General features: G+C 45.3%; 1 protein-coding gene across 2 annotated transcripts in view; it reads right to left on the minus strand.

Moving 5' to 3' along the window:
• Positions 1-1,762: 1,762 nt before the first annotated feature.
• Positions 1,763-20,852, minus strand: part of GRIN3A (glutamate ionotropic receptor NMDA type subunit 3A) — a 150,907-nt gene continuing 131,817 nt past the window's right edge. The window contains exons 7-10 of one of the 2 annotated variants that reach the window (XM_032860746.1): positions 9,993-10,157; positions 8,780-8,856; positions 4,052-4,380; positions 1,763-2,151 (exon numbers count right to left, since the gene is read on the minus strand). In XM_032860746.1, coding sequence (XP_032716637.1) covers positions 2,081-2,151; positions 4,052-4,380; positions 8,780-8,856; positions 9,993-10,157 — 642 coding nt within the window. In that variant the 3' untranslated portion in view covers positions 1,763-2,080. Of the gene's footprint in view, positions 2,152-3,225; positions 4,381-8,779; positions 8,857-9,992; positions 10,158-20,852 lie in introns of those variants that run through there. The other variant, XM_032860747.1, reaches the window with a different exon arrangement.

Consider the following 20,852-nt stretch of genomic DNA (forward strand, 5'->3'; position numbering starts at 1 on the left):
GACCATGCCCATCTTACTCACTGTTGTGTCTCCAGCACTTGGCACGTAAACACAGGCTGTGTAGCAGATGGTGGTTGAATTACTAAATGAGGGTGGCCAGGGCAGAATTTTTTTAGAGATCTCTCAGTATTGTGGCTTTTCCTAAAATGTCTTTCAGACAAGGCCATTTCGATTGTACTTTGTGATGCCTGGGCTCTGAGTTTTCTCAGCATGTTTTGTGCCACATCGACTCTACTAAGGAAACAAGTGTAAGTCCTAGTGGGTCTCCTGTGAGGAAGGGGCTGGTACCACGTCCACATTTGAATCCCCCAAGACAATGCCAGCAATACATCAGAAAATGAAGTTTCTATCTGAACATTTATTCCACAGTCATAGAAACTGAAGATGGAAAAGACCTGAGAACATCTAGTCCATCCACATGGTTGTACGAGAAAAGTGGCTGGAGCAAAACAGCCTGTTCACTTCATGCTCACAAGACAGCATTTCCGCTCTTCCTGGACTGGAGCGATTGCACACACGTTAAAATGAAGACACAAAGCAAACACTCTACAAACCTTAAGAAAATACTTCTAAGTACATTGTTTTCATAAAACGATTGGGAACTAAATCGAGAGAGAGTGAGGGACTCTTGCATTAGGTGGATGGCATAGGTGGGTGAAGAAAGGAGTAACTCAACGGTATAGCTAGTGATGACAAAAACACAAGTTCTTTCCATGACTGGTTGGATTTTCTGGTTTTACTTATCAAAAATGAGTGGGAAGAAGAGAGGCTCTAAAGCAGTTTCTTTTCCCTTCATTCTTTTACCACACCAAGGAAGTGCTTATTAGCTCCCAGGCCCTACTAGGCCCAGGGCCAACACCAAGAAGCCCACTGCCCTGATGTCTCTGGGTTTTACTAGGCAGTTGCTTCACTGACCACTTCTCTGGTCGGCACGGAAGCAGCAGCTCCTGCACGGGGTCTGTGCAACAGCAAGATCCATGAGTAATGGAGTCCCCTCCAGGCACGTTAAAGACCTCAACTGATTGTGTCCCTGTGGCCGCCTCACTTGTCTGTCCTGTTTTTTCAACTCGTCTTTAATTGTTGGAGGGATCCCCTTGCTGGTCCTCTACCTTGAGGCGTCCGTACTCTGGGGCCCTTACTATTATGTACAAGACGCACGTAGCCTATCTGTTCCTGCTCACCCCGCCATATTTTATTATGTGCTTCCTGTGCCAGGAACGTCCCCCTGGAAAACGGGGTGGGGTGTGCGACACAATCGGGTTGTCTGGCTGCCCAGCACCAGAGCTTGGAAAAGAATGGACCTTCCTGATCTCCTGAGAGAGGAGCCCAGAAGAGGCGGCGAGGGAGCAGCCCTTCCCTCTTTGTTCCTCACTAAACCACCACCCTCTACCTGAAGACTTGGACCTCTGTGGTTTTTGAGCCCAAGGGGAGCGGAAAGGACAAGTGGAGCAGAACAGAAAGTTTTCAAAGGACCCACCATTTCATGAACTCTTTTTATAAAACACAACACACTGTTTCACACACTGCAATACACTGTTCAGTTACTACCAGTAACGACAACCACGGCCACCTGAGACCGCTTCGTTCCACCACAAGCAACTCGGAGGTTTCTCTTCATCCAGAAAACGGAGGCATTTCAAGCGATGCTGCCGGCAGCAAGCCTGCTTCAGCTCCTGCTGCCGCGGGCCACACCCTGGCCACGATTTTGGCGGAGGAGCTCCTCGGAAGATCCTGGGGCAGCCGCGCACCGCGCACCGGCCGGCTGCTTCGGGGGCAGGCAGGGCTGCCTGGCGGGTCACCCCTGCTCAGCGCGCCTCAGGAGAGAAGCTTAAGGTAAACCCAATATACAAAAATCCAAACTTACAAAACAGATACATTAAGGGGTAGTTAATTGCATTACAAAAGGATTCTTTACAAAAGAATTCACCTCTGGGTTCCTTTAAATAGCCAGCTTCTCAAGTACAGTCAGGAGGAGCTGCGTTAGAAAAGTGCCGGTGTACGTTAGGAGCCTGGCTGTCCGGTGGAGGGCTTCGCCCGTACCTCAGTACCTCAGGCCGCGCAGAGCAGGCTGGCAGAGCACTCAGCGGCTGCAGAGGGGGCGTGGCTGCGAGGCATCGTCTTCCAAAGGCAGCTGCAGATCTAGGTCAGGGCCTGGGGGAGAACACGGGAGGACAGGCCATTTCAAAGCAGGATTGTCCTTTCTGTTTCCAGGGCTCCCCCTGTTCCCTCACTGTTCCATCTGCAAAGTTGAGGAAGTCTAACTAGAAGCTTCTCACCTCCCCCATCAGTTTCTCTGGGCCTCCATCCACCCCAGGGCTTCTCGGACAACTAACCAAAGTGTGAGCTAATTCAGCTGAAGGTGTTGTATTTCCCTGGGGGACTGGGTACCTCCTGGTGGAAATGCAGGGGAAATTTTGTGACTGCGGAGCCTTTCCAACGATGTGCAGCCGTCACAGAACACAGTGGTTGGGACAGTGCCGTGGATTCATGGTGGGCATCCCAATGGATGAGGCCAGAGCAGAGTAAGTGATATTTGAGGAAGTCTTGTCCTCAGTGGTTTTCAGGGGTGGGAGTGGCTGTACGGAAGGTGAATCAGCAGGTGTGTGCTAAAATGTCAAAACCTATCAAAAAGCTCTTAACTTCTCCCTAGGCCTGGAGCAGCCATTCTTCTAGAGCAGTGTTTCTTGAGTAATTTTTAGATCACACGTGACAGTCATCTGGGGTAGCTGGTTAACAGGCTTCTGAGCCAGATGCCCCACCTCATGCCATCTTCTGGGGAAAAAGGCCCTGACAGTCAGCATTCTAATGGGTTTCTAGATGCTTCCCATCTACACTAGCACTGGGAACTGCTGTTCCATAGTTCCCTGTGGCTTTTCCCTCCTGCATGCATGTCCACACCACTGCGCCCAGGACAGAGATGCCTGGGAGAGAATGGGAGGGGACCACACCTGGTCACAGCCCCTTGGGAAGGAGTAGGTGTGGGGAGAGGAGGCTGGTGTGGTAGTTACCTGTACAGAGGTGGACTGCACAGGGCACTATCCCAAATGTTAAAGCTTGTGGTGTTTGCAGGGGAGGTCTGCTTCAGGGATTCCCAAAGCTAAGAGGTAACTGCTGATCTGAAAAGGGGCTAGCATGTGGTCGTAGAGCCTTTTCACTTAACCCACAGTGCCAGCTTGGGAGCCCTGGACAGGCAATGAGCAGGTGTAGTCCAGTGTCATCTAAGGCCGCGTCCTTGCTCTGCTTTGCTTTCCTTTACAAAAGGCATACTCTGTAGGCGAGAAGCTTAGTTAGATTAGAGGTATAGTCCTATTCCTTCCTTAGCCAAATTGTTTTTCTGGCCCAGAACTTTTGTTCTTCAAGATGGTGGACATTTTTAATGCCTCTTCTGCCTGTCCTCTGTTCTCGCTCACCACATCCCTGTCCCCTTTCACAGTGGCATGTAAGCCCTTCCTACTAAATGTTGGTCAGGGTGGTGTCGGAGACACGGGACCCTCGTGCACGATCCAGTCAATCCCTGGTCCACTGTATGCTAATGAGTTGGCTTGGTTGTTTAGGTACCCACACCTCTGGCTCTTATCTGGCTCCTGGTTCAGAACGTAGGAACAAATCTAGTTGTGGGAACTGTTTCAAAAGCCACAACCCTGGATAATCCTGTTCTATCCTAAGATTAAAACCAGGTTTGAGTATCATTTTTCTTTCTCGTTGGTGAGAGTGCAGAGAAAGGGCTGAGACCCAGAACTACTAGCACGGCACCCCGGGAGGAGCCAGCTTTGCGGGGCCATTCATAGATCCTTGCCACGGAGTTCACTCCTGACTAACTTACATTCCTGCTCTGAAAGACCCCCACCCTGCAGAGCTAGGGAGTCCGCTTGGGAAGAGCTATGACTGATTTTTAGTCTAGGACCGGCAGACTTGACCTCTAAGAGAGACCTAGACCTCCGCTTCCCTACACTTTGGTCAGCAATTACAAAAGAGCAGTACAGAGTGTCTCAAGGGCTCAGAGGAATGCCGGGAACCGGGAAGGGGAGCAGCACGGTCAGCTAGGACTCACAAGTCCGGTTCGTCCTTTGATACTCTTCCAGCTCCGTCTTCCTGCTCACAGCCAGCTGCAGCTCCTGCCGGATCACCTGAATCTGCTTCTCGAGCTCCGAGAGTTCCTGCATCACTGAGTTCCGAGCTCCATTTAGGGAGTCCGCCTTCCCATTGGTGGTCAGCAAGGCAGGGAGCTCTCTTCTCCTTGGAGGGAGCGGGATGTCCTGGTCGGTCCGGATGCTCAGCTGGTTCTGTCCTCCCTCATCACTAAAGATGTATTTTCGTTGGTTATCCTGACTCAGACCGGAAGTATTCCACACCGTGAGCTGACGGGGTCCCACACTGGACCTAGGAAACAAAGACACTAGATTTACCTTCCGTTCTGCGGCTAAGTGCTGCTCCCTAGCTGTGGGCCGCTTCAAACTGTGAATACAGAGCAGGATATGCATTCAGAGGACAGACTGCCTGCTGGAGTGGCACAGAGACAGAAAGAGCCATTAAAATTCTTTTCAACTGAAGTTCAGGGTCTTACCAAGTGTTCTGCTGCCCTGAAATTGGAATGGATGTATCCTCTGGAGGGTTCTTTTCTGAAGAACCCTGGATGCCTTTCCACTCCCTTCCTGCCAGTGAGGCTCAGAGCACAGCGCTGCGCTGAAACACTCTCTGGCTACAAAATGGTGCTTCAGTAAAAGTGAGAACCTATTTATTCACCTGTTGGGCTCTACGCAGAAGCCGGCTGATGCTATAAAATGGCTCATCCTCGGTCCCACAGGACTACCCTGAAGTTCACTACTTGAGTTTGAGGAGAATAAAAACACAAGCTGCAGGGTTCAGCAAAAAGTTTTCCATTATAGGGATGATTTTATGTGGGTCGAGAAAGACAGCTCAGGTCTGGAGCTTTAAAAGAAACCCCAGGAAAGCCTCAAATTCTTGCTGGAATAATGAAGGTCAATACAAACATATTCACATCCTCTCCCAGGCTTGCATCAAACCACCTGCCCCCACCTCCGAGAGATGGCTGGCAGACGGCCGGAGTTACCGCTGGACAGGCACAAGAGAAGGGGGATCGTTCGGGTGCCTGAAAGAAGCTTGGACAGTCAGATGCAGTGAGATGAGTTTCTTGCTACAAGAATAGAAAAGAGCCCTAAGCAGCATAGCTGCGGGTTTCTTCTAGCCTTATTGGAAGAGGAGCAGGGTTATTACTTCTTCAATCCACCACAGGGCAAACCTATGTAGAAACACTCCATATATTAAGTCCTTGTGTTTCTGTTCTCATCCATGTAACTGACTCAAGACTTTATTTCTGGACTCTTTCTTTCTAGAAGGGAAGGGGCAAAGGGAGGGCTAATAAAATCTTGGTTCAGTTATATGGCTGAGAACAGAAACACAAGGACTTGACAGGAGGATTCTGTTGCATTTTGTCCTGGGGGTAACTGCAGAAATGGCCATAATCCTTTGTTCCTCCTTTCCACCCATGTCCCTTGATAATATGACTTTGCAGCTCACCTTTATCAAGGAGGATTCAAGGGGAGAAAGTCTGGCTTTCCCTCCCCCTGGAATTTAGTCTGGTTTCCTGACTTCTTTTGGCCCAACCAGCAGAAATGGCAGGTGGGCGTTCCACGCCAACTTTAGAGAAGCCTCGTGCACATCCTGAGGGTCCCTCTCAGAACCCTGCTTCTGCTGCTGCAATATGAACGAGTGCTGATGGTAACAGGGTAGAGAGAGTTCCCAGTCTTCCCAGTGGACCCAGCTTAAGCCATAGACCAGCCAACCCTTAGCTGCTTTCCCCCTCCCCACAAGTTGGCTGCAGACATGTGAGCAAATCTAGCCAAGACCAGCCGAGTCCGGCCCAGGCCAGTAAACTGCACTTGCTGTTGTTTAGAAAACAGTTCTTAATTTAGAAAATTAAGTTATTGAGATAATTTTCTCACATGGGAAAAACTAAGATACATGCCCCAAGCCATTAAAACACACGTTCCTAACTCCCCTGCAGCTCCTTTACACTTCTCACAGTTTAAGTGGCATATGATGAGTGGCCGGGGGTGGGGGGCTGGGGGAGGATGGCGCACCAGAGCACAGCTTTCATGTGTCCTGGGCTCAGTAAGAGTCTATAGTGAACCCACTTACAGCTCTGCTGGCTTCAAATGTGGGTCAGGGTGCAGTTATAATTTTATTTCAAGCTGTACAGTTCTTTTTAATTTTTTCCTCAAAATCTCTTCCAACTGAGTTTGAAAAATTTTGATAGTCTTGTGTGTGTTACATGATTTACAATTTTTTTATATCTTGGGGCAAGGGAAAATGGGGGTGTATTGGAAACCCAGTGGGGTAAAGTATAGACCAAACCTTACATGAAATCCCAGGTTGAATAAACCAAAGACTATGCTTAGTGTCTTGTAATATCTACTTTCTTCCTCTGCTTTAAATAGAAAAAGAGCAACATCTGCTTTTGTATCATGGCCCAGAACTTTAAGCCTTTCCTCAAATCCACATGTTAATAGTTTTTCATCTCTCTCTCTTTTTTTTTTTTTTAGCTCAAAGAAATTTTTATTCTCTAGCAGGTGCACACACATCCACCATCGCTGGTCCTCAGGGCCACACTTATCTGCATTCACCCACTTATCTATTGTTTTATTCATTCTATAAATACGGAGCACGCTGGAGGAATGCCGAATTGTAGCAGACATAGGCATTTGCATAGATACTTTTCCCAAAAAAGAGGAAAAGAGTTTTCAACCAGGAGACCTAACTCTAGTAGCACAGGATGATTCACAGGGAGAACCTGGGAGTAGGGCATCTGCACATTTTCCTGGTATCCAGGCAACCACAGAAATTAGGTAAGCAGAGCTAGCAAGTCTGGTTTTCTCCACAGCTTTGTACAAATATCTGGGAATAGAATATAGAAGAATAAGCAGAAGCTGGATTCCATGACAGACTCAAGTTGCTAGCATAACAAGTGCCCTGGTAATCAACATGTGGCTCTGGGCCACCTGTGAATAGAAGATGACAGTGATGTCAGATTTGGTGTCTAATTGGAGGCCTCTTCAGTGTTCTGTTCTGTTTTCTATCGAACCTTCCTCAGCCTTAGTGTGTAAGGTGACCAGTGGGTGAACTGTGTTTGGCACTAAAAATGAGCAAAATGAGCTTCCACAGACCAATTCTGTAGCCTTGGAGTTCAATACTCCATTGGAGTCTTCAGAAGAGACATGACAGCTGTGGGGCCTCAAAAACTCACTGCATTTGAAAGGTTACAGCTGGGTGCTGGGCAGAAGGGACGTGGCACAGGAAGTGTGGGCCCAACATAAGCCAGGAGGGCATGTTCTGCCTTAACTCCTCAAAATAAGGCACTCCAGAAGGGAATCTGCCAAGAAAAGTGGGTACATCGAGTGACAGACACATTTGGTTCTCAGCTGAGGTGAGAGAGATGTGACTGGCAATCACATCACGGTTGGAAATGGGATCACTGGGCTTCCTGTTTCTACTACGGCTGGTAAACAAATGGTTTGTCATGAGATGACGTCTTCACTGCTATGTCTTCTTGTGTTCCTCTGGCTGAAAATTTGTGTTAAAAAATAATTACAGAAAAAAATATACGTAGCATGACATAGAACAGCTGTGACCTGATTAGTCTCCCACTTGTCGCTGACAGGGCTGCAACACAATCCAGGAATACCACAGACTGTGAGGGCGGGGGTGCTCACTGATTGGAAAGAGAGGCTTTGAGTGAGAACGGAAATGATTCTGACATGCAAACTGGAGACAAGGGGACAGCAGCTCCAGAGGAGGTATAAACAATGAAGAAGAATGACGCTTTTTACTCCTTTTTCCTCTACTATGAGTGAGGAGTGTGTGTGGCAGATTTCAGAATTACCCAGGAAGCCAAGCTTTGAGCTGAAGATCTGCCACCGATGGCAGAATTGCCCAGGGGGGTACCCTGAACGGAGGCTTCTGGGCATGAGACAGAAGGAGGAGGGCCGCCCCAGGCAGGAGGCAACAGAGGCCAGACTGAACTCTGCCGGCCTCTTTAGCCACAACAGCCACCCACAGGCTGCATGTGGGGAAGGTGTCCGCTAGGCATTTAATGCTTGTTACTCCCTATCAATGAGATGCTTTTCTGGAGAATTTGCAGTAAGAGTGCCAGGAAATGGATTAAGCAGAACACATCCACTGCCTATTTCAAATATTCCTAGGAGTGCTGGAAAGGAGTGGGGAGCAGACCCATGCCAGAAAGGCAATACAGCATGAAACGATCTGCCTATAGTCCTTGTGAATTCACGCTTGCGTGTACTCTGTGCACAGTAACAAGAGCTAAAATGGCTTTGTTTCCGGGGCTTTGCATGTATTATCTCATTTAATCCTTGCAGCATCTCTAGAACGTGGATACTGTTTTTATCTCAATTTCACAAATGAGGACATGGAGGCACAGAGAGGTTAAAGAAATACCTTGCTATGGCACACATATGACAAGGGTCTGACAGGTTAGGATCTGGATGCGTGACTCTCAAGACCACGGCCTGGGCCTGTACTGCATTTCCCTGTCCATGTATTTACAGATACATTTTTTTCCTTCTCTGTTCTATTTCTCTTTGAAACCACATGTATTTTTGCTGACTATATTATCAACAACTTGGTCCTGATTTGATCTGAATTATTTATACATAATTTCCCCTTTGAGTAGGGAGTCCCAGTTATATCTCTCCACTTTTATTTTTACAAACATAAAGACACCTGGTGCTGGCCACCTTCTTACCTCTTTTCCACACGTTTAGTCTTGAAACGCTGCTGCTTTTCCTCTACAAATGATGTGTTTAGTGCTCTATGTAACCTCTGGCAGAAAAAACAGATTCACAGGTAGAGATCATTAGAGACACACAGTCTGCGGACAAGTACCACCTGAGTTTAATAGTGTATCTCACTGTTACAAATCTGGGCCTCTTTAAACACATTTCTAGGGATGCCTGAAAACATCAACCTCTAGTCCTAAATCTCAGGAGAACCAAATTTTAATTCTAAGCTATTATTCCATCTAGAGGGAAAAAGAGTAATTTGAAGGAAGCTTTAGAAATGCTCTGGGACATAAAAAGGCATGTGATACAAAGAAGACTCGTCACAACTACTGTGTGGCAAAGGGCCTTGTAGGATTGCTAAAGGAGAGTCAAAAACTTAGGTATTAACATCTCAGCAGCCAAAACAAAGAAGAGAAGAACCAGAGAATTCTGCTAGTTACGTTAGCACCCGATGGAGGTCACCTGTAGCCGAGGCAGCAGGGGCGGCCTTAGGGGCCAGAAGCACGGCCCCCAGAGACAGGAGGGAGCTGCCGGTGGGGAGATGAGGCTGGCACCTGCGGCCTCCGCTTCCCTGGGGGCAGCTGCTCCTGCTGCCAGAGTCCCTTCTGTTCTTCTCCGGCTCTCCCTGCTCACCACTGACAGGGAGCGCGCCTGAACAGGGTGCTGGCTGGATGCTCTCCGGGGTCCCGGGGCCTGAGCACACCCAAGTCTGGGGACTGAACTTCCATCCTGTGCAGCTGGGCCTGGGCACCGGCTGACCTCCTCCCTCGGGGCCTTTGAAAATGGGGACAGGACAGGGGCCACTAGGTTCATCTAAAGGGAGAAATAGGGACTTCACACTCATTGAATGAGTTTCCATCTTGGCTGGAAAAGAGCGTCGGAAATAAATCTCTCACACCATCCCCTCGAGTTGTCACTTAAGTGAAACCAGATTAAAAACAATCCCATCGCCTCCGTGGGAGGTGCAGTGCAGGTGATGAGACAGGTGGGGGTATGACAGGACAGCCTACTTCACGGGGAAAGTGTATTGATGGGCTAGAGGGAACTCCACTTTCTGCACAGAGCTGTCTAGGCTGCCTGGTTCTCTTGGGAGCTGGTCACCTGTCTGCCGTGGGGCTCTGGCCTGCGGCATCGGCGGCAAGGCTGAGGGTTCATCCCGAGGTGGCCGGCACTCACCTGGCTGGTGTGGAGCCAGTAGTGCAGCCGGGACCTGTTCTTGATTCGAGGGAGCAGCAGTCTGTACACGACGTGCTCCCCGATGGCGGTCAGCATGGACAGACCAAAGCCCACACACAGAAGCACGAAGAGTCCAGAAAAGTGTTTGATGCCCATTTGCAAAGTCTGTGGCAGAACAGGAAAGGAAAGGCCATGAATGCGAGGCTCCACCTGGCCCCACACTTGTTTTTAGATGCACATCCTTTCCTGGCCCCTGGGAGAGCTGGAGACTACCCCTCCCTGGGCGCTTGGCACGCTTCACTAGACCACATTGTGAGAGAGGCCCAGCCAGGACCGAGGGCACAGCACACTTCCTGGGGAGCAGGGCACATACAGTCCTATTGTCTGAAGGGTCTCAGGGTCTGGGCCACCCTATAGTCACTAGAGACTGAGACAGAGGAGAGAGACCAAGGGTTGAAACAATTTAACATATTAAAGCACTGAACAGTTATCAAGGAAAGAACCTTTCTTAGGGATGCAGAATGAGTATGTTTAAGGGGAAGAGACGATGAATTCAGTAATTTTGACATTTAGATCTGGCAGGAACATGGAGATCATCTACTTCAATGTTCTCATTTTACAGATGAGGAACCTGCGACCAGAAGTAAATCCAGGCAGTTCACAAAATTAGCCACCGAGGAGGAAAAAAAAGGGGGAATCTAATATTTACTGATTGCTTACCTTTTTGCACTGAGATAGGTATTAAAACCACAATTTACAGTTGAAAACCACAATTTACAGTCCTTGCAGCTTTTAAGTGACCAAGCAGGTCTGTAAGTCCATGTTTGTTTAGCTGGGAAACCTGGGGTCTTTCTGTTATCCAACAAAACAGCAGCTGGGGCACCTGGGTGGCTCAGTCAGTTAAGTGTAAGACTCTTGATTTTGGCTCAGGTCATGATCTCATGGTCATGAGATCGAGTCCCACATCAGGTTCTAGGCTGAGCGTGGAGTATGCTTGGGATTCTCTCTCTCCCTCTGCCCCTCGCCACATCCTTCCCTCCAAAAAAAGCCAGCAGCAGTTACAACTATAGTTACAACAATTGTATGTGGCAGGTACTTTGCTATGTGATTTACATATGAGATCTAAGAGAATCCTCATGAGTTCTCTATGAAACGGGTATTATTCAGTCACAGACATCAATGACAAGAGTCAATCCTGCAGAAAGACTTTGCACACACTGAGTGCCTACTTTAGGCAGTCTCTGAGGTACCGTGGGATGAAGAGGAGGATTATGTCTCTGCCTTTAATCAACTTGAGTCTAGGGAGGAAGCAAACATTCACAGGCCATGATACAGGCACAGATCCGTGTCTTCTCAGTTTTATGGAGAAGTTGGCTCATAACAGAAGTAGAATGTGGAGGCTCGGGTGGGAAAGTAAGCACTCTGAAGGCTGTGGAAACAGAGGGAAAGAAGTGACATCTGGCAGAGTGATGTAGGGTGCTGTGAAGCAGACCATGGTGGCTGAGATGTAGGTCTGGGCAGGAGGCACGGGCCGTGAGGGAGAAGCAGGGTCAAACTAAAAGCCCTCAGATGCCAGGGCTAAGGAGCCTGTCATCCCTCTTCTTGAGGCTTTTGCTGATCATCGTCATCATCAATAATTACTTAGCACTTAATATGTGGAAGGCACAGCTCTGAGCACTTTGTCACTGTAGGAACTTGCTTACTATTCATAACAACCTATGAGGTAGGTACTGTCATCACTTCCATTTTATAGGTGAGGAAACTTAGGAACAAAGTAGCTTAGCAACTTGTCCAAGGTCACGAAACTAGCAAAGGTAAAAGCTGGCGTTCAAACCCAGGCAGTCTGGCTCCAGAGCCTACACTCTTACTCACCCTCCCTTGACTGATGTCAGTGTCCCCCATTCTCTGAAGGGGTCTTCCTTTCTTTCATTCTCCCCACCTGAATCCTGAAGACCTGAATCCTGAAGCTAGCCAGACATGGTTCAGGCACGGGTCAACCTTCTGGGTATTCCAGGAAGTCCATCTGGGGGTAGCGTTCAGAGACTGAACTTGGGGATTGCGGATTCTGGTGGAGTCTGGGCCACGAAATTTCTCTTCCCCCATGACGGTACCTCCAGCAGTGGCTCAGTATCCATGACAGATATTGCCTGGACAACTAATGACTGGAGGTGAGCAGGGACATAGAGCATGGCCTGGTCTAGGTGACTGAGCACAAGGCAGACCACCTGATGATGAGGCAGAAGCGCAGCCCTAGGGAATAAGGAATGCTGGTCTAGGAAAGGCAAGAGATGTATCGGGCCCTGAGAGCCACAAAAGCACTAGGGCTTCTCCTGGGACAAATGGTGACCAACTGTGTAATGCTGACCTCCAGAAAGCAGATTACAAATATGGCTGAAAATAGCCACTGGGCTGGCCCTCTATGTGTATAGGATATAGCTATTATATAAGGATTTTATGAGTTATTACTGCTATGGATGAATAAAATGGGGGAATTCATTTTTGATTTTAACATCATCAAACAATCAGCAAAACATTTAACAGACTGGCAATGCTTTCTTATAAGGTCTGCCAAGATGAAGGAGAAAAATGTAACTTACAGTAAAACATCTTGCCTTTTAAACACATGGCTTCCCATTCCTTTTTTTGTGCATGACAATAACTAGTCTCATTTTCCTCTTCTTACCTCAATAACAAATAGGCTGTACTCAGTTTATTTTATACATTTTTCTTTAAAGATTTTATTTGAGAGAGAGAGAGCCTGAGCAGGGAGGGAGGCAGAGGGAGAGGGGGAGAGAAAATCTTGAGCAAACTCCATGCTGAGCTTGATATGGGGCTCAATCTCATGAACTTGAGATCATGACCTGAGCTGAAACCAAGGGTGGGACACTTAACCAACTGAGCCACCCAGGCACCCCCTCATTTTTTTCTTTGAATTTCTGTTGTTTATACCACATACTAGTAGACTAATGGATATAGTGACTGTTTCTTTTAAATTAGGTATCTAATATGTGTGCCAGGCATCCTTATGCATATTATGATCTTATAATAACCCTTTAAGTATTATTATCTCCATCTCCCATTCAAGGAAACTGAGTCTCATAGAGATTAACCACCTTCCACAAGATCTTACAAGCTAATAAATGGGGGAGTCAGGCTGTGGATCCAGGACAGTCTGATGCTAAAGCCTGCACTGCCTTTCAAGTGAATACCATTTATGGGTACTCCTTGCCACCTGGACCCCAGGATCATGACCTGAGCTGAATGTAGACGCTGAACTGAGCCACCCAGGGGTCCATGTGTCTAAGAGTGTTGTAGTGATACTTAAAGAAACTCATTGGGATTTTTAGATGAGGTGGGAAGGCTCTGGTGTTTCCCCACCACCATTTAAAACAATGCGAAGGACTTCTACCTTCTGGAAATTCACTAGCCAATGTATTTCCAGGAGTGGACTAAATTCAGATAAAGAGAAATGCCTTGATGTTCTGAGTGGTCTCTGCCCAGATCCATGAGTGCTCCCAGTGACACACAGAGGCCAAGACCACCAATTTCGTTGCTGCCTAAACTGTGCTTGGCATCTTGCTCAAATGTGGACATTTGAAACATCTGACAGCTGCTGAGATAACTGATTAATTCTGAAACCTCGAGCAAGAAATGCTGTTGGACTATTTCATGTATCATGCCTTAGATGGTACTGAGTCCGAAGAGCTAAGCCTCCCTAGCCCCCAGTGCACATCTCTCAATACATACCACCTACACACTTTCTCTCGTCCTCGAAGGAGCTGGCTATACTTGTTTTCAATTCCTCTGTCCCCATTCTCTTTTGGACTCATTCCAATCAGGCTTTTTGTCCCAACCTATAACCTACATGACTCCTGTCAAAGCCATCAATGACCTCCACACATTGCTAAATCCAACAATCAGTTTTCACCTTATTCATGTATCAGGTTGGACACTATTATTTCATCCTCTTTGATATATTTTCTTCACTGTTTCTGGGATACCTCTCTCTTTGTTCTACTTCAGTCTTTACCGCTTTACTGGTTTCTCATCTTTCTGTTAATAAATATTGGTATGACTTTGATTCTTTAGCTACCTTCATTTTCTTATCCAGACTCATGGCTTTAAATCCCACCTATCTGCCAATGACTTCCCCAACTCCTTATTCAGTCTCTCTACTTGGTTGTCTAACAGACATCCCAGACTTAACACACTGAAATCAACAAATTTTCCCTGACAACAGCTCCTCATAGAGTCTTTCTCATCAGAGGATCTCCATCCTTGCTATTGCTTGGGTCAGAAACCTTAGAGTTATCTTTAACTGCTCTCTTTCTTTAGCATTCCATATATAGTGTGTCTGCAAATATGGCAGACCCCACCTTCAAAGTATATACAGAATCTGATGACTTCCCACCACCTCCACCAACCACTCTGGTCTATGCCACCATCATTACTCACCTAGACAACTGAAATAGCCTTCTCCTTGGTTCCCTGACCCCCTCAGTTTGTCTTGTGCATGGCATCCGGCTTGGCTCCCTCAACATATCATGTCATGCAATGCCCAGTGATGGTTTTCCATCTCATCTAGAGTAAATGCCAGAGTTCTTACAATGTCCTCCAAGAAATTCCATGATTTAGTCCCACATCTCCTAACTTCATATCCTTCTTTCACTTGTTCATTCTGTTCAGCTACTCGGGCTTTCTCTCACTTCTTTAAGTCTATGGAGCAGTCGAGGATCTTCATCTGTTCTCTCTGCCTGTAACTCTTCTGCCAGGCATCAATTTTGCTCCTTGCCCTCATTTTCTGCAAGTCTCTACTCAAATGTCATTTATCAGTAAAGTCTAGCCTAACCGTATGGTTAAAAAGGCAAAACCTACCCTGCTCCCCTTCCTTTCCTGGACACAACCTATACCCTCACTCTGTTTTATTTTTCTCCTGCCATAATAAATAGGAGTTTATTGCCTATTTCCCTTCTCATGTAGAATATAAGCTCCAAGAGACCAGGGGTTTTGCCATTTTGTTCAGAGTGGACCCTGATTGCCTACAATAGTGCCTAGCATTTACTACGTGTTCAATTAATATTTTTGAATGAATGGATGAAAGCATATGAAAGCTAGTATCTTTTTTGTATAATGTAAATGTATACAGATTCCCCACCACCCCAAACACTTCTGTTTATCTCAGGAGAGTTCTAGAATAATTCCGTGAGGGAGAAAGACAAAGATGCATATTCTCAATTGATAAAAGAGAGAACTGAGAGAGCTCAGAAAACTTGCCATCCCGACTTCATAATGCCAGTGTTCATCACTCTGGGGACTAACTGGGGGGAAATATATTTACAATTAATAAAATAAAAAGTTACAGACTGAATGCAGTAATTTCAGCTGGCTTGTGTTGGGTGTGTATTGTACTGATTTTATTTGCTTAGGACCCTTTTCTTGGGGGACTGCCCTCTCCCACTTCATATAGTTTTGGTGTGTCTACCATAGACTCCCAGTTCTTTAGTTCCCTGGAGCCAAGGATGGGGCCCAAGGTAAGTCAATTTGCATTTGGGCAGAGACATTGTCACTGAAAGTGGTTGAGGCTGAGTCATTTCCAATGCCAGTGCCTCAAAGACACTATTTTGCCTATTTCCTGCCACTACCATCCCTGAAGTCCTGTGGTTCCTGAGGCATCATCAGTCATTCTCCTCACTTCAAAATACTGAGCTCCCCACTATTCTTTCAATAATCCTCCTTTCTCTTGTTTAAATTAATCTGTTGCTTGCAACCAAAGAACCTGACCTGATCGACTGCTTCAAGGACTAAGCTCCCCTAGCTCCAAGGTATAAAAAGAACCGATCTTGAGATAGACTTTATTTCTCATGCAGAACACTGAAGTGAATGTGTGAGTCTGTTCTAGGAAGATTTCTTTGACACAGTGAGGCTCTGCCTTTCTTTGCATGCCTCCAAAAGCTTGGTGTATAGTAGGTGCTCAGTAAATACTTATCAAAGTATACATCTGACAAGAAACTTAGTTATAATTAATCTCAAGATTTCCAGTACCTATTAAAGTAGGTTTCCCCCAGAGCAAAATAACTAGAAGAGCCATAGGAAATCATTTTTTACTTTAGTGATCTGATGCATTAAACTTTGCATTATCTCCTGTCTGAGTCTATAAAGCCCAATCCTGGTGTTCAAACAAATTTTCTTTTCCTTTAGTAAGAATAGGAGTAGGGGAGGAATAATAGTTTTAGCAAGAGGTAAAGAGAAGAAAGGCTATGGATCTTCTGAAATATGGATGACTCCTAGATACTTAGAAGCAGGACATGTAGGAAGCAAATGATGTTTCAAATTTAGAAGACCTGATTTATACACTTTTTTTTTTTTTTTTTGGCCACCAACTATTTTGACCAGAAGAGCAGCAGCTCCACAAATCTGGCAGATTCATTGTGTCTATACACATGACCCTCTGAGGGGGAGGGACAGAAGATGGAGACCTGCAATGAGGCATGGGCTGGAAGGTACCAAGGACAGCTCCTAGGGGAGAGAGTCTGCCTGGCTAGGGAGTAGCGTAAGGTTGAAAAGTGTAATCATTTGGGATTTCTAAAAAAATTAACAATAATCAAGAAAAGGGAGAAAGAAGGTGTTCACTCAGAGGATCTGGAATTTTCTTATCAATGAAGGGCAGACTGGAAGATCACATTTAACAAAAGAAACAAAAGAGATGATTTACAAAATCCAATAGGACAACGCATAAGCAAAGTTAACAGTGCTCACATATTTGGATGAGTAAAATAATCTAGATGGAAAGCTACAGTGTCTGTGGGAATGTCCCATCACTTCCCAGGCCCTGGTGGCCGGGGGACACCTCTGTCTTCTTTAATCTGGAATCTGCTTAATGGCTCATCAACATTTCCTGCCTATAGTGCTGAGGAAATGCTCCCTCTCTGTTCCTTGCATTCCACAACCCCCTGCTCCTTCTAGGCTTTGGCAACCATTGTTTAGCCGTGGACCTGGTGCTTAGTTTGCTACATTAGTTTCATTGTGTGGCCTTTTGGCAATCTTAATTTATTATTAAGACAACTCAGAAAAATATTTCTAAAACTTAGAGATGATTAACCATAATCCTTAGACTATACAAATTCTTTCTTTTTTAAAAAAAGTTCTATTTTTAAGTGTCTACATCCATCGTGGGACTCAAACTCACAACCCTGAGATCAAGAGTCACAGGCTTTAACCAACTGAGTCAGCCAGGTGTCCCTACAAAATGCTTTCAGTTCTTCCATATTCTCTCCTGGACTGCATATGAAACATATGCATATGTATTTTCCAGAGTTATGTAAACATATAATTATGCTTTAAAAAAACCACTATTTTCTGGGGCGCCTGGGTGGCTCAGTGGGTTAAGCCGCTGCCTTCGGCTCAGGTCATGATCTCAGGGTCCTGGGATCGAGTCCCGCATCAGGCTCTCTGCTCAGCAGGGAGCCTGCTTCCCTCTCTCTCTCTCTCTCTCTGCCTGCCTCTCTGTCTACTTGTGATCTCTCTCTGTCAAATCAATAAATAAAATCTTTAAAAACAACAACAACAAAAAAACCAAACCACTATTTTCTAAAAATGTGTGCGTTTACAGTCACTTTATTAATTTTAATGGCCTTATATTGTAACCTATTATTTACCATAATTGACCTAGCTAATCTCAAACTGTCAGGTATTTAATATTATTAATTGTATATATATAATAAATATTGCTGCAACAAAAAATCTTGTATGTATAGCATTTAAAAAATTGGCTTTGACTTCCTAAGATAAATATATGCAGTGGGTGGGATTAACAGGTCAGCTGAAGTAACTGTTTTGATGCCTGGCGATGTGTGAAGCAGCTTTCAGAAAATGTGAACATTGCTGCTAGTGTTGCCCCAATGCACAGCACGCTCACAGCCTTGCCAAGCCTGTTTTGTACGTAATCACTTCTTCCCATTTTAAACATTCTGATTTGTATTTCCTTAGGCCATTTTCTGATGTTTGTCTTCCCCATCCCCTTTTGTATGAATCATGTATTTATAACCTTTGCCAATTATACATTTCAGACAAGGCCAGGCTTTCTATTTTAAAAAGCTATTAACCTCTTTCCTACATATTATTTATGTTTCTCTAACTTCAGGTTTTACCGTTAGCTTTTGTTGGATTTTATTATATGGGAGTTTGAAATTTTATATGGCTGTTATTTGTTTTGACTACTGTAAACCCATCTATTGTTTTAGCTGTTAGAAAATATCCACATTGTTGGGATAAGTGTTTTATGACCAGTTGCTTTATTTTTGAAAAAAATAAAAGGCAAAACCTGCCCTCCTTCCCTTCCTTTCCTGGACACAACCTATACCCTTACTCTGTTTTAATTTTTCTCCTGTCATGATAAATAGGAGTTTGTTGCCTATTTCCCTTCTCATGTAGAATATAAGCTCCAAGAGACCAGGGGTTTTGCCATTTTGTTCTTGAGCTTTTATACTAAAGAGTGGAGCACGTTATTTTCTCTTCATTGAGACTTTCCATTTTAGCCACATGCTTTAGAGATACATTAGCCAATAAAAGGGCACTCTCTCCTTAGGGTGGCATGCACTCCTTTATGCTCATTTTAAGATCTTCAGATTTTAAAAATATTGGCAAATAAGAAAATTGTGAGGACAAACATTATGTAACACTAACAACAACAAAAAATGTACTTGTGGGTCAGATTAAGCCTATGAGCTGTCAGACTATATCTTTTGATGTACACAGCTGTCTTGCTGCTAGAGTCCCTTTCAGTGTTGTGGTTTTTCATTGTGAATCAGCTAATGCCTTTAAAGTTGACACATGCTTTGCTACTATTCACACAGTCACCAGCCTTTGGGGGAGCTATGGTAGCCAATATGAAAGGAGAGGGGTCCAGTTCTGATTCTCAGTCTAGTGGCCTATTACGGTGCAACCTTGTCTTTAAAAACATCCAAGCCTGGGGCGCCTGGGTGGCTCAGTGGGTTAAGCCGCTGCCTTCAGCTCAGGTCACGATCTCAGGGTCCTGGGATCGAGCCCCGCATCGGGCTCTCTGCTCAGCAGGGAGCCTGCTTCCTCTCTCTCTCTCTCTCTCTCTCTCTCTCTCTCTGCCTGCCTCTCTGTCTACTTGTGATCTCTCTCTGTCAAATCAATAAATAAAATCTTAAAAAAAAAAAAAACAAAAAACATCCAAGCCTATCCCTTTTCAAGGCAAGAAAAACAGATAAAACACAGTAGCCAGATCAATGACCTCCTCCATGCTAACAAAGACAATCAGCAGCATAAATGCAGAACAGCTTGTAACAAAACAAAAAAATTTCCTGAGAGGTTTTTCCCAGAGACTGTCTCTAAAGCATGACAGACCTAGAGGATAAACCAACAATGCTAAAGCCATTTTCTCCTACATTAAAAAAAAAGTGGTTTGGGATTGCAACATACGGTAGAAAGTAGATACAATCCATTAACATAGGATTCATAACAACATATTGTTACTGATCTCTATAGCTTAGACATGTACGGTTGCTATTATCAGTTTAATCTAAACACATCACTTATTTTTCAGAATGAAGATGGAAGATGACTTATGATTGCCTTGTTTCCCCCCCCCACCAATATGTAGAACCAAAGAGGTGGCAGCTGCTTGGTCCTTGACGAGTAATTCACTCCTTTTGTGAAAACTCAGGTTTGATTTGATTATATTAATAACACTATCAGAAATATTTTGAAGCAAGTAAATATAAGAACCATAAAAGTAAGAGGTAATGCAGTGAGTTCAGCGTTTGGGATCAGAAGAAAGCCTGGTTCAGGGGTGCCTGGGTGGCTTAGCAGGTTAAGCATCTGACTCTTGGTTTTGGCTCCAGTTGTGATCACATGGGTGGTGGGATCGAGCCCTACAGGCTCTGCACTTGATGGGGGGATCTGCTTGAAGATTCTCTCCCTCTGCCCCTCCCCACACTGGCATGTGCTCTCTCTCAAATGAATGAATAAATCTTAAAAAAAATAAATAAATAAATAAAGAGGAGGAGGAGGAGGAGGAGCCTGGTTTAAGTTCTTGCTTTGCCACTTACCAACTGGGAGATCTTGGAGAAGATTCTGGATCTCTCCAGAGCATCATGTATTAAACTGAATGATGGCACCTACTTCACAGTGTTATTATGATTAAATGATGTAACAACTTCAACAGTATCTGGAACAGTGGTTCTGTAAATGTTACCTACCATTATCACCCAACGAGTTGCACTGAACTACATTTGTTGGCAACTGGCAACTAACAGAAAAATCAGAGCATTCTAACTTGGAAGTAAATGTGATCTTTCTTCCCAAATACCCATACAGTCAGATCTTTCCAGTTTCTGAAACTGGAAACAGGCTCTTAGTCAAGGTCATTGCCATAAAACTCTGGGTAACTACATTAAGTAGACTGATCGAACAATTAGCCTGTTAATTCCGGCCATTCCAGAAACTGAAATATTTTCCTCTTGTTAAATTAAAACATGTAATCCAACATGTTTCAAACCCCTCGTTGTAATTTTTAAATTTCCATATTTTAATGTGTACATTGCAGGGTATATAAAAAATGTCTCTGAGGCCTTCTTGGCTAGTACTGCACATGCTCGCTTTCCTCATGCAGTTTCCTCCACAGAGTCAAATAGGTTGGGCTAGAATCAGAGTCTTCCTTTTATTTTTTTAAAGATTTTTAAAAAAAATTGTCAGAGAGAGTGAGAGAACACACAAACAGGGAAGCAGCAGGCAGAGGGAGAAGCAAGCTCCCCGCTGAGCAAGGAGCCTGATGTGGGGCTCCATCCTAGGACCCCAGGATCATGACCTGTGCTGAAGGCAGATGCTTAACCAACT

The sequence above is a fragment of the Lontra canadensis genome, unplaced genomic scaffold (genome assembly GCF_010015895.1).
Source record: "Lontra canadensis isolate GAN:19392208 unplaced genomic scaffold, GSC_riverotter_1.0 scaffold19, whole genome shotgun sequence".
NCBI lineage: Eukaryota > Metazoa > Chordata > Mammalia > Carnivora > Mustelidae > Lontra > Lontra canadensis.